The sequence below is a fragment of the Perca fluviatilis genome, chromosome 16, assembly GCF_010015445.1.
Source record: "Perca fluviatilis chromosome 16, GENO_Pfluv_1.0, whole genome shotgun sequence".
In the NCBI taxonomy this organism is placed as follows: Eukaryota; Metazoa; Chordata; class Actinopteri; order Perciformes; family Percidae; genus Perca; species Perca fluviatilis.
This window is the reverse complement of record NC_053127.1, coordinates 31,451,962-31,479,806: the sequence shown is the minus strand read 5'-3', so window position 1 is coordinate 31,479,806 and position 27,845 is coordinate 31,451,962. Positions and strand designations below refer to the sequence as shown.

Below are 27,845 nucleotides of genomic sequence, written 5' to 3'. Positions count from 1 at the left end.
TCTGGATGTGTGTTGAGCTGTGGTACGACTATTATTGGTGAGCTGCACAAACTGTGATGGCCTGTGACGAGAATAAAGATGATATTCTGGGTAGATGGGTAACCTAAATGGGTTCCATTAAGTCTTAAGATGTCAACAAGATTCAACAAGACATTTTCACCTGGCTATACCCAATGTTTAGATCTGTTGTGGTATTTCTGCAAATTAGCACGTACATAATTAGATTATGCACCGTTTGCCCATGTTAACAAACAATTTCAAAAAACTTGTAATACATTTTTTGTTTGTCTTGATGTAAGTAATCAACTCAGGAATTTTTTAATGGTGCTATCTAAAGGATAAAAGTTTTACACTATTCACGTGAGAAAAAGAATGAATATAGGCGTATGAATAGGCTATATTTGGTCTTTTTCAAAACTTTCCCCTAAGGGGATTCTTCTGAGCTTTTTTTTCCTTACTCAGGACATATTGAGGATACAAAATCAGTTGAGTTTGCTTCTGTTGCAATTTTTCCTACCCTTTTTCATAAAATGACTGGACTATCATAGATATAAAACAATGTTATATTACTATATTATTTATATGTTTTAGACATGCCTTGCAGACCCAGAATAAAGTTTATAAAACTAGATATAGACTGAGATAGGCTCCCTACAAGATATAGTAAAAGAAATGCCACATTGAGGTTTCTGTACTTTCACATAAGGCTACATTGTGCTTTAATGATTCAAACAAAATTTAATTTGTACAAAATTACCACAAACTAATTGCCACACAGTGACCTTTGGGACTTTAAACAACCCAAGTTGCATCAACATTGACCTATATTTTCACAAAATACCACAGTACAAAAAAAGGCTTAGCCAACACTGCCACCTAGTGACCACAACTCATAACTCTCAGAGTGAGCTACCCATATATGACAATAGGCTAATAAGAAAATGTCGACAGAGGTATTGTATGGTGCATCTTCTAATTCTGCAGAAACTTGCCAATCAGTAACCGATACACTTTGGTATAATTCACATCACTGTCAGCATTTCTAATGTTCTGGTGATAACAGATGTACAAACTTAAGCCATTCCAATTATCCAATAGTCACATGCTGGCAAAAATTGTGAGCTAACAATGTTTGTGCAACAGTGTATGGACTTTGATCTGGTATTATAAAATCATACGGCTTTCAGCTCTTCTCCCAGCTCCACACAGCTTTCTAACACTGCAGGTAATGTGCTGCCAATTTTAAAGTCTGGCCTAACATGAAATGCATATATACATAGTAAGCTCAATTACAAATGCAGCATTTGGGTAAAAAATCTGCTACATCTTCATGTACATGTACATTGTACAGGTGTAACTCAACAAATATCAGTAATGTTTAATGCACATGTAGGCCTACATTGTGCTGACTTTCAGATGATGCTGCACACAAAGATGAACATGGTGCTTATGAAATACCAGAAACCAAAGTTCCAGATGTTGGCCTCCCTGAATTCTCGGAGGGCAGGAGAGCAGAGTGTGCAGGACGGTCTGCAGCTGGAGCCATGCACATCCCAGGAGGAGTTCAGGAAGTTTGAAGACAAGCTGCAGGACAAGCAGTTCTTCCAGCAAGTTGTAATTCAACTTTTTCAGTTTGTGAGGGAAATATTTAATTCGGAGGGGAGGGGGGAAGATTTAGAATCAGTAACCACAACAACAACTCCCTGTGGTCTCAGTCAAATGAAAAAAAGCTGTTAGTTTTCACAGAAATATTTACCAGATTCAGCCAGACATAAAAAATCCTGTCCTATCCTTATTCTTTGAAAATCTAACCACAAGATGAACTTCTATCTCTGCAGAGTTCCAAAGTGAGTCAGAATCTTCCAGCTGACCTACTTCAGGAAGCCCAATTGTATTCACAAAGGTCAAAGATCACTAAACAGGACTCATTTTACTCAATGGTGACAACAAAGCAACAATTGGGAGAACTCTGGTGGGTTTCCACATGGCACAAAGACAACTTTAAAAGTAATGTCTCAGCCAGTGTTGTAGTCGAGTCACCAACGGTTGAGTCCGAGTCAAGTCTCGAGTCCCCAGTGTTCGAGTCCGAGTCCTATAGTCCTAGTCACCAAAGAAGAGTCGGAGTCAAGTCGGAGTCGAGTCACCATTACCTAGGTTTTGAGTCCGAGTCAAGTCACAAGTCCAGAGGATAGCGACTCGAGTTGGACTCAAGTCCGAGTCCAGGACTTGAGTACTCCATCACTGCCTATTACACATAAAAGAAGTCAGAAACTCCATCCAACTCCGAGTCCTATTTCATTATTGCTTGAGTCCAATTTCAAAAATCCTCGAGTCCGAGTCCAAGACATCAGTGCACCAGTTGAGTCGGACTCGAGTCGGACTTGAGTCCGACTCCACACTGGTCTCAGCAGTATTCACACAGACACAACTAGAGAATGATTGGATAATATTTAAAAGGTGAGTCCCTAAGGTGGTTAACATGAACTAAACAAAACTGGGGGATTCCAAACAGGTTTTAATGAGTTAGTTTGCATTGAAAGGGTTCATGAACTTTGGCTCAGTTTTAAGAAAATAATTTCAATGTGGGGTATGGGGACCCCCAAGGGGTCCCTGAGGGGATACCAAGGGGTCCAGAGGAAAAAGATTATAATTTATTTTCACTATAATTCCATCTATTGGTAACACATCAGCAAATGTGTTGTATTTGTAGTTTAAGAGAATATGCATGCACATTTTCTTTTTTTGTATGTAGCGTAATGTTAGGTGGAGGCATATAGTCTATGGGTGGGGGCCTGTAAATAGTCCTCGTGTTTTTGTTCTAAATGTTCAAAACACAATACAATTAATGGACACTGAGTACAAGATGAATAGAGTATGATATAATTTTATAAAACAGGGATTGGATCTAACAGGATGTAAATGTATAAAACTGTCAAGTTTATTTGTTGTCGACATCCAACAGTATGGCCACTCATGAATGAGGGCATTGTAAATAAAACCCCACCAGAAGAAGGTGGTGCAGTAACTGGCTAGTTCCAGAAGGAAACAGCAATGCAACATTACGACTGCCGGTTGCCGTAAGCCTCCAAAAAGAAGAAGAAGAAACCGTTGTTGTTGTTGTTGTTGATATGTCAATGGTTGTTGACGTCCGCCATCTTGTCCGAGCCCAGGACAAGGGTTACATTTTTATGTATTCCACCCATAGACTGTTACTATTAATATTTACAGTCAATTATTCCACCAGAACTATAGAAAACGGGCTTTTATTTTGAAGGCGAAGAAAGCAACGGGCTACTGGGCGTGGCATGACTGTGAACCGCTGGTCCACACTCCAGCATATAGGTGGCGGTAATGCGCCTTAACGCTTGTTACTACCCGCTTTTTAAATACATAGGCGAAATGTCGTAGCAATTAGCTTGACAGTTCGGCGGTAATGTTGTGACCGCTGTGAACGTCAATTTACATGGCATTAAAATACGGCCACGATGGCACTCTTCGTGTATGCCGGTTAAGATGTTAATAACATTGTGCTACGTCTATCTGTGGGTGCGCTTTCACAAGTGCTACTCGGTGCTGATCCGCAACAGCCTGTCCAGACTGAACAGCAGCACCTTCGGCTTCAGCTTCAGAGTGTGCTCCAGCCCGGCCTCAGCACCAAGCGCAGCATCGCCGACTGAACGCCACACAGCCGCCGCCGCACCCAGGCAGCCCAGCCCGGTCCCACTCGAGGACAGCGTCTTCCTTCAGCTGGGAGACAAAGCTGTCTATGTCACGGAGCCTCAGGTTGGAACTTGAGCTAGCGTTTAAATGACATGTATCGCATGTATACAGTGTGTGGTGACTGCACTGCCTGGGCCTGGCACAGCCTTGTTTACATTTCTCATTTACCTCCGGAACTACTCTCAGATCCAGACAGTGCTGCAAGAAGCACTCAGATCTTTTACTTAGCAACAATAGCCTACGTTCAAAACTTTACCTAAGTCAAAGTACAAAAGTATAAACATTAAAATATACTTGAAAGTACTCAACTCAACTTGTTGGTTGTGATTAAGAAAATTACAAAAAAAATAAAAAGTAAAACAAATCAGCAATGTTTGTTTGGTACTGAAAGGGTTTCCATACCTAGCCCTGAAGCACAGATTTATGTCACAGGTACACTTGAGTCAGGACAGGAGTCCTCATTTTTGAGATTTGTGAGACTTGACTTCCTTCAATACTTGAAGACGTAACTTGATATGACACCTGAAGACCTGTTAATCGGTTGAGCCTGTGATCCAGAGCACTGCCGTACAGGTGTAACTAATTGATATCATTCTAGGGATGTCAATTGCCAGTGTTTCATAACTTAAAATTAAAAACTTGTAAGTCCTCCTGGCACCATTAGATCATGTTGTCTTCTTCTATCAGAGTGGTAGACTGCGGCCCGGATGTCATTGTGTCACTCTCTACTCTCACCTTGCTTTTACATAGGGCTGGGCAATATATCAATATAAATCGATATCGTGATATGAGACTAGATATCGTATTAGATTTTGGATATTTTAATATCGTGATATGACATACAGTAAGTGTTGTCCTTTCCTGGTTTTAAAGGCTGCATTACGGTAAAGTGGTGTCAAGGTGGGTAAAGGTAAGCCTTTACCCACTTAGTCATCATAGCCACATTACTGATGATTATTTATCGCAAATCTCATTGTGTAAATATTAAGGGTGTCACGATTTCGATTTTAATTTGAAATGAAGTCACAATCTCGAACTTCGAATTAAAAAAAATGGAATCTTCGATGCTGCCACGCCCCCCATGTCACGTCCGGTCGGCTTGCCAAGCGGAAAAAAACACACACTTGTGGAAGTCAAGGGGGTAAGCTTCTCCTCGGAACGCGTACCTCCTATGGCGCCATTTTGATGCTAACAAGCCATCACCTCCAGTTAGCATTCCACTGACTCCCATACATTTTGGTGCCACTTTGACAGCGAATCACTTTACATCTGAAGCGTTTAAAGACTCTATTTGTCCGTTGTTTATTTCTAAAGAAACATGACAATGTATAAAAGGCTCCATTACCTTGTATCTCACGTTATGGCTCCGTAGCAGACGTTTTTTTAAAAATAGGCTAACTATTGTGTCATAACCACGAGACTTACTGTCGCATAGTAGAGGAATTACCGTATAGTACAGGAGAAGCTCGCAGGCAGTTTGGACTTACATGAGCTATTTAAGTTAAATTACTAATGTTAACTAGCATTTTAGTTAGCAATAATTAGCCTGTGCCTATGTTATCTCATGTTATCTCCTTACATCTACAGAGACGGAGAGCCCATCTCTGCAAGATTAGGAATGATTGAGATTTCTCTTGGCACAGCTACCAGAAGACTTCCGACTTTCAGACAGGTTGCTCACGTCACATCTACGTCTTCAAGCTCAGTTGGAGGCTGCGCAGTAACGCTCAGTGCTCACTGGAAAAGTGCTTCTAATATACTTCACTGGTCTCCGTTCAGAGCAACGGGATCTTTTGGTCCATTTTATATATGTCAATGGTTGAAGTGCTGTGAGTCAAACTCCTCTAACTTAGCTACGGCTAGTCAAAAAATAGCACGGCAGATGCTGGAGACCCATCGACAGAACTTGAACCCCCTCCTCTTTCACTGAAGTCGCCGGTGTGGAAGTATTTTGGATTTCCAGTGAGTGACAACGTTCGTTAGTAGTGGCAGCACCGCTTGGCTTAGTTATCAATGGCGTTAGCATCGTGGCTAACACTTTTGTTACTTTATTTTTTGACAAATCGTTTAGGCTCTGCTTTCTAACATGATGGCATTGTGCTAACTGAGCACTGTTAGCCTTTACAACAGAGCAGCTTCTCTACACTTGTTAGATCATGTTTCATCACAGAGTTCTCTGTTGATTTGTGTATGTCGCTGTGTGCTCGTGGTGGAAAATAATGTAAACCGAGAGTGGCGCGTCGGAAATGCGATGCACTGTGACGTAGATCCCCTTCAAGGCCAGGCTGATGTTGGAAGTCCCTCTAGTGGACAGAATATGTAACAACAACCACACGCTTATTCAATTTCAATTTTTCAATTCAATTTTATTTATAGTATCAATTCATAACAAGAGTTATCTCAATACACTTTACAGATAGAGTAGCTTTAGACCACACTATATAATTTACAAAGATCCAACAATTCTAGTAATTCCCCCAAGAGCAAGCATTCAGTGCGACCACTTATAGCAGCATTGACAATGCATAAGCCTGAGTAGTGTAGTACATATTAATAACAGGCTGCATTGAGCATTAAATCTTCGAGTATTATTAGAATAACGGTATAGCAACCTGTGCTTTTAAAAAAAAAAAAAATGTCTAAATCGAGAATCAAATCGAACTGTGACCTTAGAATCGAAAATTTAATCGAATCGAGGATTTGGAGAATCGTGACACCCCTAGTAAATATTTTGTGAGAGCACCAATTGTCAACCCTAAAATATCGCAATATCAATATCACAGTATTTGGTTCTAAAATATTGTGATATTTCTTTTTCTCCATATTGCCCAGCCCTACTTCTACATAGTGTTCTATATGACTTGATGTCATTCTGTGCCTTTGGCCAAAGCGTTTGATGACTCCTGTCACTAACTACTAATCAATGTGTGTAACAGCCTTGTAGTGTGTGAAGTTCTTCTTTCCTGTGCTGTCTGTGCTGTCCCCAGGCATGTGATGACCTCAGCAAATGGACTGTGCTGTTGGGGTCCTCTCTGGTTTGTGGTCCACGAATAGAGAATATTTCATTCATCATAGAAGCTACAGGACACAGAGTGGGCTACCATTCTCCTCACACATCGAATAAGAAAGTAGGCACCACACATTGCTTAACAAGTAATATTCTCACAGCAATCATTCTAATCTAGCAAAACTTTAAGGCATTTTACTTTTATATATATATATATATATATATATATATATATATATATATGCATATGTAAGAAAAAATGTACATTTTAGTGCATAATATGGTCATAGTAAGACACCGTAAAACTCTATTTGTTGTAAATGGTATATAACATACATAATATATGTACTTGTACCAGTCAGAATAAAACATTCTGTAACATCCTGACATCTGTGAGCTTGCAGCCAATAAATGCTGAGATATTTATAGCAAGACATTTTATTTGTTTACAATGAGAGTGCTTGTTGCGCCCCCCGGTGACCTAACACTACCAACCTTTTTACAGGATTTCTGAATCCACAGTTGCACACACATTCAAAATGATGTGCTGATACAGCACTGCCAACCTAGTCTTTTAAATATATATGCTTATTTATACTGCAGCACCACCTATTGGTGAAATGCCATCACGTTTAGCAGAACTGTTGGATGTTCACATATGAACCACATATTTGGTTACAATTGTGTGATGCATTCAAGAGTTATGACAGTGTTTTCTGGCCACATGGTTGTGTCACAATGTTTGCATATGTTGAGCACATGCCCAGGGAGAACCTGTGTGCCAGCGACAAATACACAAAATTAAAAGAGCAGGCCGGACTGGGCCAATAACTCAGGCTGGGAAACTCGCGTTAGCCCAGGACAAACTGCACATTCACAACAGAGTACAACATGTATTCTGTAACTGTTTTGTTGAAGTATTCTTTCTGTTTGATGTTTGTGCCAGTAGCATATATTTTTAGTTGTATTACTTAAAACCAAAACTTGACACACAAAGAGGTAGTCAATTGTACTTCCATAATAAAGGCTACAGGACCGTGCACTTTTAGAGTTTTTGTTTTGCATCTGGCATTTTTCCTCAGAGCTCTGAATGGACTTGTGTTGATCAGCATGTGGCTCTGAGTAACTGGAGGTGATTTCACCGGAGAATAAAGTGCACCGGTCTTTATTTTCATTATTATCTCCGTTCATATGCATCTCCTGTCTGCTTTCCTACAGAGCATGATTAAATAATGCCATTTATTCATTTTCTAAAAATGTCCATTCTTTCCTACACACAGTTCAGCCATGCACATCTATGTGCTGAAATGTTGTATTTCTGCCCTGTGTTGTTTTTCGCTTTGATTTACCCATTTCACTTTGCATTTTTAACACGGGCCTAACAGTCCGGGCTGATCAGCCTGACAGCAGCTACCTGCTCTTTAAATCTGTGTATACATCTGTTTTTACGTCATGCGAGTCCCTTTGCGATTATAATATTTGGAATATTATAAGTACAAAGATAGCGAAATGAAGTTTGCCTTCAACCAGAAGTGCAAAAAAAAGCAGAAAAGTGCAATGTGATATTCAATTATAGACAGGTGGTGCATAGGCAGGACAAGAAATATATTTCAGTGTTAGACATCAGTATTTCTACATCAGTATTTTGTCCTCTAACATGTGTCGCGAGACAAAAATCTCTTACAGTATTGCCAAACTTTTGTTGCTCCGAGCATGGTACACAAGACAAAGGTTAGTTTGCATTATGCACACCGATGGGACGCTTTTCTTTCTCTTTAATACCTTGGCTTGGTCCTCCCCCCTCTGGTCAGGGAGGGTTGTTTCTTGCTAACCAGTCAGAGGTGAGAATCTTCTGATTACATCTAGGTGGGAATGCCCTGTTAGCAAATGCAGTCAGGTCAAGATTCACTGAGTCAAAGGTTACATTGACAAATGATTCAGCATGATCAAATACAAGAGACGTTAACCTAATTACATGCGTCTGGCCAAAGGTGATTTCATTACAGCATGATCATTTCCCTCACACTTATAACCACCTAGTTGCTCTGTACATCTCTCTCTCTCTCTCACTCTCACTCTCTCTCTCTGTTTGTGTAGCAGACGGACATAATGAACTCTGTGGATCGGTACTGGGTGTCAGCTAACCAGAAATGTGTGTTGTGTGCAGGTGCTGAAGTGGTCTGACTACTGTCTTCCTCTGGCCTGTAGCCCTGGCCAGCCATTCCGGGCTGTAGCTCAGGCCAGCATAGACAACTTCAGTCGACTGGGGGTGGCTTTTATCGAGGATCGCCTTCAGCTGGACAATGGACTTCTGCCTTCAAAGATAATCCGTACGTTGCCTTCGATTAACCTTCGTATTTTCCTTTATTATATTTTATTGTATTTTCACATCACCGCCTCAGAACACCTTAAATTATGTGTTCATTTATCTCTTTGGAATGCACATTTCATTGAATTAGTTATGCATTACGTTCTATTTTGTGAAGTTAATGAAGTAAAACTATCAGTTCACCAGCAAATGTGAGCCGTAACAAACTGTATTTCTTATTTTAGTCTTTATTCCATCTACATTTTGCAATAGGTTACTTGTAGTGACAATGCACATATAGCATTATCACAACAAACTCCTCATTAACCTTGTTCCCAACATGCAGCTGTTTTCAGTAAAAAAGCTGTGATAGACCTGTCCACTAGCTGTTGAGCACCAAACATCAGACCGACACAGATAGAGACTAGCTGGTGAACACAGTGAAGCTTTTAGCAGCTAAAGAGCTAGATCTTTTTTTCAAGAGTCGATGGGAACTTGAATATTGAACTTGTAGTCATAGTGACTGCAAATGAATGCTAATGCTATCTGGTAAATATGCACAATAACTGTTTAAAGGTCCCATGGCATGAATATTTCACTTTCTGAGGTTTTTTAACATTAATATGAGTTCCCCCAGCCTGCCTATGGTCCCCCAGTGACTGGTGGCTGTAATTCTGCACCAAGGCTGAATTTCGGGAAAGAGACTTCAGATACAGTATTAGGGGACCACTAAGGTCTATATAAAAGAGACTTCAGATACAGTATTAGGGGACCACTAAGGTCTATATAAAAGAGACTTCAGATACAGTATTAGAGGACCACTAAGGTCTATATAAAAGAGACTTCAGATACAGTATTAGGGGACCACTAAGGTCTATATAAAAGAGTCTTCAGATACAGTATTAGGGGACCACTAAGGTCTATATAAAAGAGACTTCAGATACAGTATTACAGGTCTATATGAAAGCATCCAAAGAGCACCATGTCATGGGACCTTTTAATAACGTTCAAATATCAACTTTGTAAGTCGGCTTTTGTGTTCCCATTTGGCCCCATAAAAAATCAATTTATATAGTTTGAACTATTTTCATATGTAATGTACTATTATGTTTAGTTTGTTAAGGCGTTGTTAACAGAAATACTTGTTTGTACTTGTGATGTTTACAAAATGTCGCCGGACCGCACTCACATTTTTGTGAATGTTTGTGACATTCCCATAGCTGTCCTCCTCCAAGAATCCACTCTCAGTGAGCTGTTGGAGAAGCAGTGTCCAAAGACTGAGACGTCATCACATTGGCTCTGTGGCCCCCAGCCTGGAGAGGGTGTTGCTGAGCCTTTGCGTTGTCGGCTGTCACCCAATCACCAGCGCCTCCAGTGCCGTAAGGGCAGCCTCCTCCTCACCCCGGAGCTAAAGAGGAGGTTAGAGGAGCGGCGAGGGTCCGAGCCGCTCCGTGGCACCAAGGATCCGGGAGCTGCTTGTGACTCGGAGGACCATTCCCTGGGAAGTCATCACCACATGGAGGGCCACAAACACCACCTCCATCTGTCCAGCTGCCACGAATGCTTGGAGCTGGAGAACAGCACCATCCTCTCTGTCAAATATGCCTCCGCTGAGAACATTCCAGACCTTCCCGATGACAACTCAGTCGGGCTAGATAGTGGAGATGAGACTCTGGATGATGTTGAGCATGATGCCAAAGGGTTTTCTGGGCAAAGTGGTGGATTTGACTGTAAAAGCAAACCGCCAAATATTCTGCTGTACACGGGTGGTTGCCAGGAGCGTTTTGAGGCACTTCGCCAGCTTTTATCGGAGTGTATAAACATGGAAAACAACATAATATATCCGCTCCAACCCCAGCAGGCTCTGAGCGACCCTTGGCTGGACAACACCAGGCTCCTGGTACTGGCAGAGAAGGAAACCCTCACCCCCCAACTTCAGACCCGTTTCCTTACCTACCTGAGCCAGGGTGGCAGGGTCCTGGGGCTAGCCTCCACCCTGTGCCCGGCGGGCCTCTGTCTGAAACTCAGGGAGAGGCAGCGTGGGAAGGTCAGCAGGCTGAGCTTCACCAGGGAGGACAGCACCGAGCTGGAACTGAGCGTGTTGGCGAGCGGGATGGTCTACGTCAGGGATACTCAGGGAGGAGGGGAAGTGGAGCTCTGGGGGGAGCTGAAAGGGGACAGCCCTCATCAGAGGGATATGGTTGTAGTCAGGGTAACCCACCGAGGGGATGACGGCGAAGCTGTCCTCTGTCAGGTAAAGACGTATGGCAGTATTTAAAGCGATGCTTGTAGTAGTGTACGGGGTTGACTATTGTTGGAAATGTTTCCAAGGTGCAGTTGTTTTATTTGTCTCATACTCAAACAGCTCAGCAGCCAATCTTTTAGGTGCACCTGTAAACTCTAATGCAGGGGTGTCAAACTCAACTTCACTAAAGGCCACACTGGAAAATAAGAATCCCATCAAGGGCCTGACAGGAAGCCAAAGCCAAGTTTTTTTGATATGCTTTTATTTAATCGATAAAGTCAAATATCTTTGACTGTATTATTGCACATGTCATATAGTCTTCTCACTTACAGTTGGTTCGACATAAAGCCCTAAAGAAGTCACGAAAAAGTTCCTCAGCCATCTTTTTTTTTTTTTTTTAAATGACAACGTCAGAAAAAGCGACAAAAACTAGGCGGGCCAAAACGTATTGTTTTTTTTGTGCATATCCAAAAACCTGTTAATATCCAAATTTTTCATAATGTTTAAAAGTACGTAGGTGCGTTTCTCCTTCCGACCAGAAATGGGGGGGCTTTTCTTCTGGCCATGCATCTCTACCCCAGCCTTGCAAACGGTTGGCTAGTTGGTTTGTGTACAACAACCACAGCAACGCACAGCTCCTTAAACTGTTACAAACTGCGGTTAAAAACCCAAATTAAGAAGAAGCATATTCCCGAATGAGCTGCATACATGTCCAATGAATGCTTCTGAAAAGTGATATAAGAGCGGCAGAACTTTTTTCAAGGATCGCCTTGCAGATATCCCCAGTCCCGACGAGAGCAGCATCCGGCTACCGGCTCAGGTGCCGGCACAAAACACCATTAAGCTCCGTCAATGCTGCGTTTTCCAGCCTGTTTCACAAAACGATAGTCAGGTCAGGTGCTCACATGAACATTCAAACTTTCCTTACTTGCTGTACTCATTCCTCCTTTTCTTGCTGAGCTGCAGTGTAGGGGTAGTACCACAAATAGGGGAGTTTGTACTAAAAAGACAGCAACTTTAGCAGATACTTGATTTGTCTCTGCTGAAGCCACATATTAGCTTAAGTTAAATGTTGGAATGCATTTTGCACAAAACGAGGACTGTGGATTTTTGTCCTGCATCACTTACCTTTTAAAAATCACATTAAGACTCTCACTGTTCACACTGTGTCAATGTAATCCCAGCCAGGTGCACCTGTTATAGATATGTTTTGGTAGGTAAATGTTGGTGAACATTCCTGTGCGTCTTGCTGCTGTGGATGGTGAACTTCCGTGAGTGTTGGAGTTGCTTTCTGAGCTGCTCAGAGCAGCAGTGCAGGCAGTGGTCAGTCCCATAACTTGGAAGAATTAGTTTTAGGTATTCGGTTAGTGTTTAAGCTGCAACGATTACATTTGAATAGGTAGACCATACACAGGCTGGGAGTGAGGGCTGACTTATTGTATTGACAACGCTTGTTAGACATGCTGTATGCTCCCTGTCTGCAGGCCCACCTGGAAATCGCTCCCGACTCGCAGAATTTGACATCGGAAGGATTCGATGAACTGAAGGTCAGCAATGCGCTGCGTTATGAAGTCCTGACAGAGATCCTCACCTCGCTGGGCCTCAGCTGTGAGCGAAACCAGACTCCAGCCCCAAGCCCGGTCCACCTGCTTGCCACCTCCCAGGTAAGGACCACACTGCTCATCTGTCGGTATCAGTCAGGCAATAGATTTGTCTGTGACTCTCCTGGATTCTTTTTGTCACACCATGTCCAAACTAACACGGCCCATTGTTCCCTGCAAGTACACAGACATAAGCAGGGGTGCCTTCATACAACTTTTCTGTTTCTATCTTTTATTCCCAAGAATGTAAACATACAGTTAAGTCTAACGATCATATTTCATGTGTTATTTTTACATTTCTACTGACATTCTGCCCCTCCCTGAGAACAAAAATCTATTCCATCATCATCATTCTCCATTAATGATGTTCGAATAGTCCTTTTTTTTTTTTTTTTAGATTATTATTTTGGGCATTTTAGGCCTTTTATTTTATAGGACCGCTGAAGTCATGAAAGGGGGGAGAGAGGGGGAATGACATGCAAAAGGCTGCAGGTCAGAATCGAACCTGTGGCCACTGTGTCGAGGAGTAAACCTCTATACATGGGCACGCACTCCACCAGGTGAGCCCCCTAGGTGCCCCAAATATGCCTTCTAAAAAAACCACATTGCTTTGAATATATTAAAATGTTTATTTGTGCGCATTATGTCCATAAGAGGGCAAACAATTACAATGGGAGACATAACTAAGTGTATAGGTTATATTAAGTTTAACATAAACATGTATTTTGAAAGATCTACATACCTACACATTACAAAATAAACAAAATAATGTCCTATATAATGTAAAACTTAACATAAACACCGTAGACCTCTCTCCCACTCTCTCTCTCTCTCTCTCTCTCTCTCTGTCTCTGGAGCGTGCAGGAGGCAGGACATGATGCGGATTACACCACGATCATGTGTCTGGTTTGTAATCTGGTCAGAAACAAATGGGTCTCTTGCCGTTCCTTGAATTTGTCTGACAATTTTGGCGTCGGTCCTTACCGACCGAACTTCCAGAATCTAGTTGTCTCTCCAGTTAGACATTTTCTTTGGTGTCTGGTGTCTTCTTCTTCACCCTCGTTGGTTTACTTCTGATCGTCAGCAGCATGATAGAAACGTCCTCAACACGCCCACTCGCTCGCTGGGAAATCTCGGGACTACCCGCTGGGCTCCGACATACAGGTTTTAGGGAGCAGCGACCCAGGCCCACCCGAAAAACGTGCGAGGCAGGTCCCACAATATAAAAAAAAAAAATGCAGTTTCATATTCGAATGCCTGTTTATTTTTTTACTATTCGAAGTATTCGTTGACAGCCTGAGAAAACACACACACACACACACACACACACACACACACACACACACACACACACACACACACACACACACACACACACACACACACACACACACACACACACACACACCAGATTGTTTTTATTAAAGTTAATTGTATGAGCGACAGCACATATATGCTGCATACTACACGTGCAAACAATTTGGCTTCCTAAATGTATGCAAATATATGAGCATATATGCAGCCGGCTCACAGCAGGTCTGTGTACAGAGGGCCAACACAAACGTGAGGGCAATAAATCAGTCTTTGATCAGCCCGCAGAGAGCGCCGCTCAGTTTGGGTACCATACGGTTCGATTTTTGCAAAACATTGAAGTTCAGTCTAAAAAGGCGGTCTAATTAATAAAAAGCTAAAAGACTATTTTTGGAATGATTTGAAAAAAAGTAATTTGAAGTGTATAATGTGTATCTAATCTGAATTTCAAATTTTCAAGAAGGATTCAACAAGGAATTGTTCTTATTTACAGATATTTCTTTTGGAAAATATTTGTATGGATGTGTAAGAAAATGACAGCAATGGCAGCGTTTTCATAAGATTGAGGAAGTTTGTCAGAAATGGTGCGTTTGTCATGGAGTTGGAGCTGAAGAAGAGCCACTAGGGGGAGTCGGAGCTCCAGGTTGCGGAGATACTGGAATCAAGGACCTGAGTGGTTCTTCAGGGCCCCCCTTCCAGTGGCTGGTGTCAGTGATGGGAGGTGTCCTATCTGGGCACAGAATCTGGGCCTTCCTTAAAAAGAACTAAAGAGTATTATTGTAGTAATATTGGTAGTAGTTGTACTTTTTGGCTTCATTGTTGTATATTTGGATTGGTGTGCGGCCTTTGACCTTGCCCCACCCCCCCTCCAAGTCCCAACAAGAAGCGGGCTTATGGAAATTGGGGGGCTGCCGAATTGTTTCCAGATTGTTGTGTAGGTTGAGAAGGAGAGCTGGTAGCTGTGTACCTCAACATGTCTGTAGAATGACCCCTCTGCTCCTGGTGTACTACGCTTGGATTGGTTCCAGTAGCTTTTATTCAGTCCAAAAGTTGTCGGGTTGTTTTTGTCAATTGATGTTTTGGTCTTGAGTGGTCTTAAGTAGGAGTGGTGGAGGTTTCCATACGTGCAGGTTGGAAACTCTTTACCTGAATAAGTAGAGTTTTACACATTCCTTCCCATTCATTTGCCAAATATTAGTAATATTCTCACCAGGACTTTGAAATCAACATATTCGGAGCCCATAAATCTAATCTCTGCAATCTTTGCTGCTTTTGACTCTTACATATATTATTATAAATGAAATAACTGAGTTTTGGACTGTTGATCGGACAAAACAAATACATGTGAATGTCACCAGAAATTATAACGGACATTCAAAATGTAATGATTATTTTAACCATTAGTAGACCAAAGGATTAAAAATAATCCAGATTTTAAACGATAATAAATTTTCTTGTAGATGCAATCATATTGGAGCCAGACCGATATATCGGCGGGCCAATATTAGGCATTTTCCAAACTTGGTATCGGCATTTATAATGGCCGATAAATTAATATTTAAAAAATAAAATAAAAACGGACGAAACACCCTTCGGCCATGTTGTCAGTTTTGGCGTTGCATAGTCTGTCCACCAGAGGACGCTCTACAACGTCGCTGTTGGCAACACTCTGATTTATTGTTTTTATGTTATATTTGTTCAAAGGACTTTAAGTTTCATATCATAAGTTTGTATTTTCATACATTTAATTTATCAGAACTTTAATATATTTTGATGTTCCTCTGTTCTGTTGTGACAATAAAACAAACAAGTTTATTTTTAAACTGCATTATCATATTATTTTAGTGAGGACTCCTAAATAACTACAAATAACTAATGTTAGGGAAATCTGATTATGTTTTGTTCCGCGTCTCTGGATAAAAAAATACATATCGGTCGATATATCGGATTTTTAAACCACCAAATATCGGCCGTAAAAATCCTTTGTTGGTCAGGTATAAATCATATATGGTTGTTACTGGGTATAATAAATTGTGTTTTGCTGAAATTCTTCATCTTCTTGTGTCCAGGTGAAACTGTGCCAGTGTTTTTTTTTTTAACAATATTTTTGGCAGACAGACACATTATTACAGTATTGAATTATTTAAACAAGCAAAAAACAAAACAAGGAACAGTGCTGTAATAACCACTCAACATAACTGGACTGTATAACATGACATACTCAAATTCCGAACAATACATTGACATGGGCAAAATTATCGGCCAATTTTATATTATTATTGGGTGTTTACACACGTTGGCTGATAAGTAACAAGACATGCCAGTACAACAGTGTGAGAGACACTGTATACATATGTAGATATTATAAAGCAGATAAGAATTAGATCATGTACAATAACCATGGAGAATGATGACCATTCAACTGGCACTATCCCCTGGCATAATATGCATACATCTCACTGGTGTCATTTTCTATCTCTCCATTAAGGAAGGAAACGGGTCAGTTGTGTAGTTTTAAAGGTGTGTGGGGCCAGGGTAACATTCTCGGCACTTGATCGTGCCACTGCAACAGCTGTGAGGCTGAGACACTCCGCCGTAGTCGGTCTAGTAGCAGGACTCCTTGCAGGTGATGAAAACCCTCTCTAGCACACACTAATGCATTCAGTGTGGTGGTGATCAGTGCGGCTGACTTCCATCACTGCTCAGTGGGTGTTCCTGTTCTCTGCCATGAGGTGGTAAATCACCATTTCCCTCTGTCTGGAAATGAAGTGGGTTCTTGAGTCAAATAGAAGCAGGACTGGAATGGATTTGCAAAGCGCTCTCTTTAAAAAAAAAAAAAATATGTATGTATATGTGCAGAGGCTTATTGTGTGCCAATGCTGTTTGGAGTTGATAGATGTTATTCTCTTTAGTTACAGTTATCAATAGATGTGACCATGTGAGCAGAGTGAGCATCCCAATGGAAGCCCAGTATTTATGTTAAATAATGTTTTGGCCTATTAGGGCCTGCAGGCTTTGCTGTCATGAGTCTAATGTAAATGGACTGTATTTATATAGCGCTTTCCTAGTCTTAACGACTATTCAAAACGCTTTAACGTACAGTACAGAAACCATTCATACACTGTGGCCGAGGCTGCCGTACAAGGTGCTACTTGCTCGTCAGATAAACATTCACACACACTTATAATCTGAATGCGCAGCATCAGGAACAATTTGGGGTTCAGTGTCTTGCCCAAGGACACTTCGACATGGGATTGCAGGGCCAGGGCTCCAACAACCGACCTTCTGATTGGTAGGCGACCGCTCCACCACCTGAGCTATAGCTGCTCATGACAGCCGGCCCGACACCATTCTCTAGCCTTGACCTAACTTAACTTTAAGCTGCCTTTAACTCCTACTCCCACCCAAGCAAAGAGCAGATCCTCAGTGGCCTTATATCTACTATCTGTTTAGGCTAAACTTAGCCTGGCTCCGCCCTCCTACGTACTTCCACTCAGTTTTCATTTTTCTTCAGTAAATCGTTTGGGTTTGCGGTATATTCTTGGGTTTTCTCCGGCCAATGTTTACCGGTCCAATCAGCAAACCGAGGGAATGGCTGAGAGCGATGACGTTGAGGTCGTGCGCTAGTTTGAGTTGTAGTTCCGTAATGGCGGCGGAGAAAGATGCGAGGGTCCGTTGTGGCGACGCTGCCGAATATCCAGAAGTTAAAGCCCGAGCGAGAACAATCTTTGCTGAGTTGTGTTGGGGGCCATGATGTTGTGGCCCTCCTCCCCACGGGGTTCGGGAAAAGTTAGATTTTCCAGGTCGCTCCGTTAGTGGTGAAGGAGTTGGCTAAGGCGAACGCTAGCAATGCTAAGCCGACGTCGCGACCAAACGTTAGCGATTGGTTATAGCAGATCCAGAGCGGCTCTGGGCAGATCCAATAGTTTTAAACTTCAGAGTACCCGCCTTCAAGGAACCTGGAAGCACTTTGTCTAAGTGAAATGCTCATACAAGATCTGGACTCAAATTAGACTAGTATGCCTACTAAGTGTTTTCATGAACTAAAAATAGAATCCAATGTTGTTGTTTTTTTTTAATAAGGCAAGACTAAAATATTGAGTTTTCGTTGAATAAAAATTGACCAATATGAAGAAGGATGAAGTTGACTAAATGTGACTAAAATTCAGATGGACATTTTGACCACCAAGACTAAGAATAGATAATTACACATTCAAATTACACAAATATAACCTCAACCATGAGCAGATTGAATTTGGTTGGAAATATACCCAGGATTTTACCACACTGTTTGGAGATTTCAAATGTAAAATCTCGTTAGAAATGAGACTTCCACTCAAACGTTCATTCAGAATACATTATACATTATGGCCATCCTTTCACTCCTTCAGCTGTTACATTCAGTAAGTTGAGTTAAAACGATCCTTGTCATGTATCAGACTTACAAAGATGTCTGACACTGCGACCAATCTGTCATGCTCAGCCAATCCTGTGAGAGGATTTGATGAGAGGTATGGCTCATCTTAAAGCTTTAGTGTGTAACTTTTTTGATATTAATGAACGTCCGTTACATTCCAGCCATCGCCAAATGAGCTGATACAAAGCTAATTAAGACTATCAGCTCCACACAACTCTCTCTGGATTTCTCAGTATGGCTGTGTTCAGAAGATTGTGGCGTCCGGCGACTTTCGCACGCCGAAAATCAAATGCGAATATAATGACCTTTTCTGAAGAGTCCATCATGTTTTTTTTAATCCTCCATGTCCTCCTTGGCTACTAGCAACTATGCCGACAGAAACTATGCACTATAGCTTTAAAATGAGTTTATCACCAATCTGTGAAATGTCAGTATCATACTGAGTGCAAACCATATCCTGTTATGTCTTGTGAGGATGACTTCATGTTAATGTCAAATCAAATCAGCTTTTATTCACATTTTGAATTGCACAGTGAAGTGCTTCACATTATTACGTCACATACATTAAGATTACTAACAATGAGATAATCAAGTCAAATCTGATAAGAGCGAGAGGTGAAGGAAGTCCATAACACAATAATATATTCACCATAGAGAAAACATAGTAAACATTCAGACAACCTGTTTTGTGTGTGTAAGGACACCGGAGAGAAACCTGATTGATAGGAAGTGACTGGAACAGAGCAGACTGGGACTGCTGCCTAATTACACCATGTCATTGATTAGCCACACACACTGAACAACTCATTCAGCACATTTATTTCTAACGGAAAATCCATCAACTACATTACAACTCTTATCTTGGACAGATGATTCTGAATATGAACGGTTTCTCCAAAAGCTGGGTGGGAGAGATGGTGCCGGATATGAAAAGCCAGTTAAATACAGTATGTGTGCATGCTCATTGTTGTCTAGAAGAAGAAGAAGGGATTATTTGGCTAAGTAATGCCAATAGCAGAACCCCTTAAAGCAACTATGAAGAACTTTGAAATGTTTCTGAAATGGTAACATTTTCCATCTGATGATCATAAATGACCTGTAACAGCAAACGAGACTAACCGTGAAAAGAACGCTAAGTCACAAAATGATTTGCGGCAGGTAGACGGCGCTACAGTAACACATTCTGACGGGTCACAGATTTCGGTGCAACACCGAAAAAAGCCTGTGTTAGCGAGTATCCAGCAAGGTTAAAGGTAGCGGGAGATTTCTTTATAGAGGCCTGATTGTATGTTAATGTTATTTTAGAAGTTATCTGCTGTAGTTATGGCTGATACTGGGGCAGGACCGTCACAGGAAAGAAGGAAATGAAACGAAGAACAACTAAAAGCTAAAAGGGAGAGTGAAAGACGTCGGTCGGGCTTTCAACAGATGGAGACAATTACGGGATTGTAAAGGATTCGAAACTGACCCTGAATTGGGATCTACTAACAAGTATAATGTGTTTCCAAAGCTTGACATATCTTATTCCTCTGTACAACAGAGCTTCATGTTGTCCAAAAAAAAACTATTAAAAACACATCGATGAGCCACACGATTCCACTGAGTGACATGTTCCTTCATTACCACGAACACTAAAAACGTATGAAGGTAAATATGGTGCAAAACGTGAGAGCTTGTAGAATACAATGTGAGAACTTGCAGAACAAAAAAATTTAACTTGTATGTTAAAATTTGCACTTGTAAAATAAAAATTTGCACTTGTAAAATAAAAATTTGCACTTGTAAAATAAAAATTTGCACTTGTAAAATAAAAAGTGCACTAGTAAAATAAAAATTTTGCACTTGTAAAATAAAAATTTGCACTTGTAAAAATTATTCACATTTGAAGTCACAAAAGAAAAAAAACATGAGAGCTTGTAAAAAAATCTGAACTTGTAAATTGAAATTTGCACTTGTAGAAAAATATTCACAAATGTGTAGATTGATATTTGCATGAACACAATGACAGCTGCAAACTTGTAATGCAACATTTACTCATGTACTTTTTTTTTTACTCAGGTTGATTTTCCATCACAACCACAACTCAGTGATTACAACCTCTCGAATCTGTCACTGTATGCGCTCTGGCATCACAAAGGGGAATCTCGCGCCCGACTTTTGCAACACTTGTTGCGATACATTTGGTGCAAAACTAATTTGTACCTGTGGACTTAGGCTGTGGAGCTCTGATCCAACAGAACGGGGAAAGCAGGGTTTCTATATCGCCAGATGAGGGACAACTCTGTCCGGCTTATTTAGCTATGTCGCATGGAAGCCTGGTTGAATAGCAAGCTAGTCTTAGCTAACTAACCAACCAGCCTGATTCTAAATAAATACCTTTTAATTATCTTAACACTTTTTAACAGTCAAACTGAAACACTGGCGGTGAGCTCCAGGTCCTGCAGACGGACCGTCACCAGCGGTTATCGGCCAGCGAGCAACATCGCTATTATTGCCAGAAAGCTTCGCTGCCGACCTCGACCTGCAGTCGGAGCTCCAGCGGACACGGAGAGCCCGCGCCCGTAGCAGCTCACCGCTAGTGTTGGTGGAATAGCAAGCTAGCGTTAGCTAACTAACCAGCTTCTAAATAAATACCTTTTAGTTATCTAAACACTTTAACAGTCAAACTGAAACACTGGCGGTGAGCTCCAGGTCCTGCACGCCCGAGCGGACCGTCATCAGCGGGTAACACGCGTGCCAAGTTCTGCATCCCTGCCAAGACTTCCATCCATAAGGGGAAATAATGATTTTATAAGGCAAAGTAGCTACTGTTTAATTAAAATGTAGGCTATATACATTCCTTTGTCATGTTCATCAATGATGATTATAATTTTACAACGTTTAGAGACATCAATGTTTTATCCGACTATCATTTCCTTGCTACCTGGGTGCAAATCTCAGCAGCAACGAGGGTTAAGAGATGACGCATTATTCGGCAAAAATAATTGCTGCTGCCCGCGAGGTGGATGTAATTCTGCAGAAGCTATTGTTGCTGCCCAAGCGGGTGCAATGATTGGCAGTGAGGCACAACATCAGCAAAGCAAGCTGTGGTCATGGCCGGGGATGTGCCGATGCTACGGTGCGGGGCTCTCTGTGTCCCGCTGGAGCTCCGACTGCAGGTCGAGGTCGGCGCGAAGCTTTCTGGCAATAATAGCGATGTTGCTCCGCTGGCCGATACCCGCTGGTGACGGTCCGTCTGCAGGACCTGGAGCTCACCGCCAGTGTTTCAGTTTGACTGTTAAAAAGTGTTAAGATAATTAAAAGGTATTTATTTAGAATCAGGCTGGTTGGTTAGTTAGCTAACGCTAGCTTGCTATTCAACCAGGCTTCCATGCGACATAGCTAAATAAGCCGGACAGAGTTGTCCCTCATCTGGCGATAGAAACCCTGCTTTCCCCGTTCTGTTGGATCAGAGCTCCACAGCCTAAGTCCACAGGTACAAATTAGTTTTGCACCAAATGTATCGCAACAAGTGTTGCAAAGTCGGCGCGATTCGCCTCTTTGTGATGAGGCGCGCATACAGTGACAGATTCGAGGTTGTAATCACTGAGTTGTGGTTGTGATGGAAAATCAACCTGATAAAAAAAAAGTACATGAGTAAATGTTACATTACAAGTTTGCAGCTCGTCATTGTGTTCATGCAAATATCAATCTACACATTGTGTATTTTTTTCTACAAGTGCAAATTTCAATTTACAAGTTCAGATTTTTTACACACTCTTTTCTTTTTTTTCTTTTTATGACTTTCAAATGTAAATTTTACAAGTGCAAATTTTTATTTTGAGATACTGAGGCACATTGTATTTTACAAATTGCACACTAATTGCAATTATTTTACATCATTTTAAATTTTATACATTGCAAATCTTACACAGTCTGAAATTTTTGTTCTGCAGATCTCAAACTTGTATTACAAGTTTACAAATTCTCTCCGTTTTCATTTACAATATTTACCTTCATAAAAACGGTCCCCAGCTAAACTATTAACTTACACAAAAAGATTTAGATCTTTAGTAAGAACCAATAGGCTCGTAGCTGAGAGCCACAGAGTAAAGGAAGTCAGAAGGTTCTGGCAAAGTTAGCCTAAAATAAACTAAGTTTTAATGCCCCATGTATATTTTAAAGCGAAAAGCAATTCCAAACTTTTCTAAGAGACCTCAGGTGGTATATCCAATAACATTACAGAAAATGCAAGCGTGGACTAAACTGTAGGCCGTAAGGGTACGTATTATTTATATTTCATATAAAAGAAATAACTGATGGCATTATTGTCCTACTCTGCTCCTCACAGGAGACCAAGGCCATCTTCCTGAATTGGCTGCGGACACGTGCAGATCAAAATGGCCTCCTCACATTGTCCAAGGCCTCCCTCAGGATGCTGTCCTCTTCTGAGCTCCAGGATGGTCCTTCGCTGCCTGAGGGCTCTCTGGCCCTGGTCACCAACTCTTCAGAGTCCCAGAGCTGGCCGCACTTCAGTATGGAAACCTATAGCAAGAACCTGAAGACCAGCCTGCTGGGGCATACCGTGCTGTACGCTGAGGTGGTCACGTCTACCATGGACCTGCTACAAGGGTAACACATGCTCCTCTGAGCCTGTTTAATGTTTGAAATGTACACTGAGGCTGGCAGCAGTGTGTTCTCACAGGCAAAATGGTGTCTTTGTGACCAAAAAGACATGCAACACTTGGTTTTGATTGCTGCAATGTGCACAGGCTAACCAGCTGTAACTTTACACCACTGCTCTTATCATTGTAAGGCACAGTTCCCCGCAGCTAGTCAAATAAACTAGTTCAGCTTACTTGCAATAGTGATTGTTCAGAGCCCCCAGAGACCAGATGATATGTTTTTATCCTCTGCTCATAAGATGCAGTATGGATCTTGTGAGTAAAAGGGGAAAAAACTGCTTTTCAATGGTCACATTCATTGGCTGATTGGGACCCAGATGTATTTGGGGGTTTGAAATGCAGTCAGCTGTCATTGCAGCATTGGTTGTCGCACACCAACTGGGATGATAATTCACATCGTGGATCTGGCGTCAGCCTCCAATAATTACACACATTGTCAAAAGGCCGCGTACTGTAACTATTTGGTTGAAAGATTAAGTGTTACTGTGTAATGCCAGGAACATATCTTTTAGTTTGAACAAAAACTGCTTAGAAAACATCCAGAAATGGTGCCAAGTGTCTTCAGTTTCAAGAATTGTTAAATGGCATTTCCATAATTCAGGGGCTGATGGGCTACAGGTCTGAGAGACTGTAGCGGCCCCATGTCGTTGTCATTTTGATGTACCCTTTTCATTTTGTATTTTTAACACTGGCCTGACTCTCTGGGCCAATGCAACTGATGACACTTACCCACAAATGTAACCTTTTAAGCCACTTGTGAAAATGGTGCAACATAGTGTATTATGTCTCTCACAGTTTTTTTTTCAAGCTTTGACAGGTTGCTTTGTTCATCTTTACAGTTCAGTAACTGTTATGAAAGCGCTCTACATGTGGAAAAGCCATCTGCAAAATTCATAACATAACTTAATTAATGCATAACTTAACTTGGGTAAGCAGTTTGATCCTATACATGAAGTTAAGTTCACAGTATTGACATCAATATATATTCACTAAATATATCATCGCACTGCAGACACCGTGTTGTATTGACAAACCTTGTGAAAAGGATTTGAGCTGAAATCAATCAGCTTTTGAATAAATTAATAAATAAATACCCTGCGCAGGAAACAGACCACCAACCACCCTATCTGAAATATCCACTCACACGTGCATGCATATACATGCATGTTATGTTTGAAGCATCACCATTGTCCCGACCTCTACAATACTACCGTCCCTCTCGGAGAAGGTGGACTCAGAGCCTGCAGGTGGATGCTGGGTCGGAGGTGGGGCTTTTGAATAGTCACATGACCAGCAGCAGTGGTATTAGTAGCAGGCAACGACACAGCTTTAGGGGGAATGCAGTGGCAACAGAAGAGTGAGCACAACAACGGCGACTTAAGTCCACCGCCGTGACTAAAAGGGTGCGTTGGATATATGCTGAATGAGTTGACGGACAATAGTTAAAAAGACTACACATGATGTCACAAGGACTTTGAGTCAATAAAACACCTCTTTGGCAACCAATGAAAATGAAATTGACACCAGCCAAGTGAAGTAAGAAAAGATTCTGTGTGTGTCTGTGTGTGTGTGTGTGTGTGTGTGTTTTTTGGAGGGTAGACAGGCTGGAACTAATTTAATGCCTAAGTGACCTTACTGCAGCAAAGGCAAGTTGCACCTAATAGACTTCTTTGTCTGCATCCACACGTGAGTAAAAGTGGCCGTTGAGCGAGTCCACCAGGCAGCAGGTGGGAGCAATTAAAACTGTCATAAAGTTTGAAAAATGGATTGCGGAGCAGCACTGAGCTGATTGGAACAGACAGTGTTGTCATTAAGGTTATACAAAAACTAATGCAGGGTGAACGAGGAGGCCATATAACCCCAAACCTGTTGCTGCAGTTTGATTTCACTGCTAATGTTTGAGTTTCCAGATGTCCCTCTGGAGCAGCCTTGATTAATGTGATTATCAAGGAATGTCTGTTTTATTTCTTCAAGCGTTTGTGTTTATTAGGTATTCAGTATGATACTGAATATTTTCAGAGAAAATCCACCTCTTTGGTAGGATTGACAGTTTTAAAAGGAATGCTAGTGGGAGCTTACGGAGAGAATTGCATTGAGCTTTTGCTCGGTCGCTGTTTTTTCCGGTATTACGCGATGTGGCAGTGAAACTGTGTTCTGCGTGTTTCGGTGTGGCCACTTACTAACTGCGTACTATCAAACAAATGTGTTTTGTTGGACAATACTCACTGGATTAAAGGGGCACACTTTTACAGTTTGATAATGTCCTCTGTGGCTCCGCTTTGTCAAGCTGGGGCCAGGAGAATATTAATTCAATTCAATTTTCAATTCAATTTTATTTATAGTATCAAATCATAACAGAGTTATCTCGAGACACTTTACAGATAGAGTAGGTCTAGACCACACTCTATAAATTCCAAAACCCCAACAATTACAGTAATTCCCTCAAGAGCAAGCATTAGCAGTGGCTATTGCGACAGTGGCGAGGAAAAACTCCCTTTTAGGAAGAAACCTCGGCAGACCCAGACTCTTGGTAGGGGGTGTCTGACGGGGCCGGTTGGGGGTGTGATGAACAGTGGCACATAATACTAATATAATACTAATAATAATTGCTAACAGAAACCCTGCAGGATCCATTGTTTGGGAGTTTGACCCATATTAGGGACTAAAGTCAGGTTATCTCGGCCTTGGCTGCTCCAATTTGTAACCTTTTTTGTGTCTCTTGCATCTTTTTTTTTTTTTTTTTTTTAAGATCATTTTTTGGGGCTTTTCTAAGGACAGCTAGGGGAGAGAGAGAGGGGGGGAAGACATGCAGGAAATCGCCACAGGTCGGACTCTAACCCTGGACCTCTGTGTCGAGGCATAAACCTCTCAGTACATGTGCGCCCGCTCTAACCACTGAGCCAACCCGGCCACGTGACTCTTGCATCTTTGAGGTTCAATTTTAAATGACTGTAGTATCCCATTTTAACGCTTGATATTGATTTAATTTTTGTCATAGTCTGACATTTAAATTAGTTTTAGTCCCGTATTAGTATAGCACCTTTGCTATAAAAACACCATAAAATGTAAATGAATAAAAATAGAAATTAATAAAGAAACTACCCAAAGGAAGGACACACAGGTGGGTCAGTCCACAGATCTTCAGTCCAAAGGGAGAGACTTCCAAAGTTTAGGATTAGATTGAAGCTTGGAGCTAGGAACAACCAAGTAAGCGTGATCGGAGGACCTCAGAGACCTGCTGCTGACATAGGGCTGCAGGGCTCTAATCTAGGCAGGTGCCCGACCATACCGAGCGCTACAAGCGATCACAAGAACTATTAGAAGAATTCAGTTCTCAACTGGCTGGGGAGTCAGTGAGAACGATATCAGGGCGAGACCTTTTTGATCACATGCTCAAAAGCTTAGCAGCGGCGCTTCGGGCCACATGGGAGCCTTGCAGAGATGTTTTGTTGAGGCTGGTGAAAAGTTGGGACGGGAAGACAAGTGTGAATAATCATCTCTATCTCAGCTGACACAATAGGCCTCCGCAGTGTTTCTCATTTGTCATAGCCATATATTAATAGTAGTAAGGTACATTTCTTTTATCAATGCAAATAGTTTGGTTTAGAATTATAATTTTACAAATGCATATCTACATTAGACATAAAGTAACAATACAGCACAATAAATAGGTACCTTTAATAAATCCCCCATCATGCATTTGTAAATTAAATATCAGTGCATTCTGTAAATCTGAAAGCTGATCAGCTGCAGCATTGTGAAAACAATTTAATTGAAGTAAGAATTAAGCTAATATTTAGCATTGACACAAATATTGTACCTTGAGCAGCACCGCTGGACTGGACATGGCATTTTTCTCATTTGTATTTAATTTAAAAACATATATATTTTAACAGATTGAACGATGTAATCTAAAGAAATATGAAAAGATGAAGTAAAGGCTGAAAAATATGAAGTATATATTGACTGAATTGAATGAAAATATCAGTGAATTGGGGCATCCTGGTGCCGGAGTGGTTAAGATGCATACCATGCAGCTGGTTGGAGTCCAGCAGGGCGCCTTTGTCGCAGGTCACTGCCTCTCCGTCTCTACTCCCTTTGTTTTCTTGGCACATGCTTTATAACAGTGGTGACTCTGTGAAATATGGAAGTAAGCTCCTCCTTTGTGTGAGTAATAACTGGATGAATTAATTTGCAGTTTGCCACTCACAATTAGAACATACACACAATATCAGAAATGCAAGTAATACATAAAACATATACAGTGCTCAGCAGAAGTGAATACACACATGCTAAAGTTGACTAAAAAGAGGAATAAAAAAATCATTTTTTTATAAAAATAAAAATCTGCCTGCCTCTATGGGAATTTAACATAGGGGTGTACTTACTTATGCCCACTGTATTTTAAGGAAGAATATTTATTTATTTACGATACATTATTCATTCACAAAGAAAATTGGTGTCCTTAAAGGTTGGATTTTTCCTCATTTTTTAAATTAAGGCATTAACATCAATTTCCAAAAGATGATTTATTTATTTTTTATTCCTCTTTTTAGTCAACTTTAACATGGG

The 27,845-nt window shown here is 41.2% G+C and overlaps 1 protein-coding gene across 3 annotated transcripts in view; it reads left to right on the top strand.

The window, feature by feature from the left end:
• Positions 1-3,372: 3,372 nt before the first annotated feature.
• hlcs (holocarboxylase synthetase (biotin-(proprionyl-CoA-carboxylase (ATP-hydrolysing)) ligase)) overlaps positions 3,373-27,845 on the top strand; it is a 45,995-nt gene continuing 21,522 nt past the window's right edge. The window contains exons 1-6 of one of the 3 annotated variants that reach the window (XM_039777860.1): positions 3,373-3,783; positions 6,708-6,848; positions 8,895-9,057; positions 10,256-11,289; positions 12,765-12,944; positions 22,940-23,220. In XM_039777860.1, the coding sequence (XP_039633794.1) occupies positions 3,502-3,783; positions 6,708-6,848; positions 8,895-9,057; positions 10,256-11,289; positions 12,765-12,944; positions 22,940-23,220 (2,081 nt within the window). In that variant the 5' untranslated portion in view covers positions 3,373-3,501. The remainder of the gene's footprint in view (positions 3,784-6,707; positions 6,849-8,894; positions 9,058-10,255; positions 11,290-12,764; positions 12,945-22,939; positions 23,221-27,845) is intronic. The other 2 variants (XM_039777858.1, XM_039777859.1) reach the window with 2 other exon arrangements.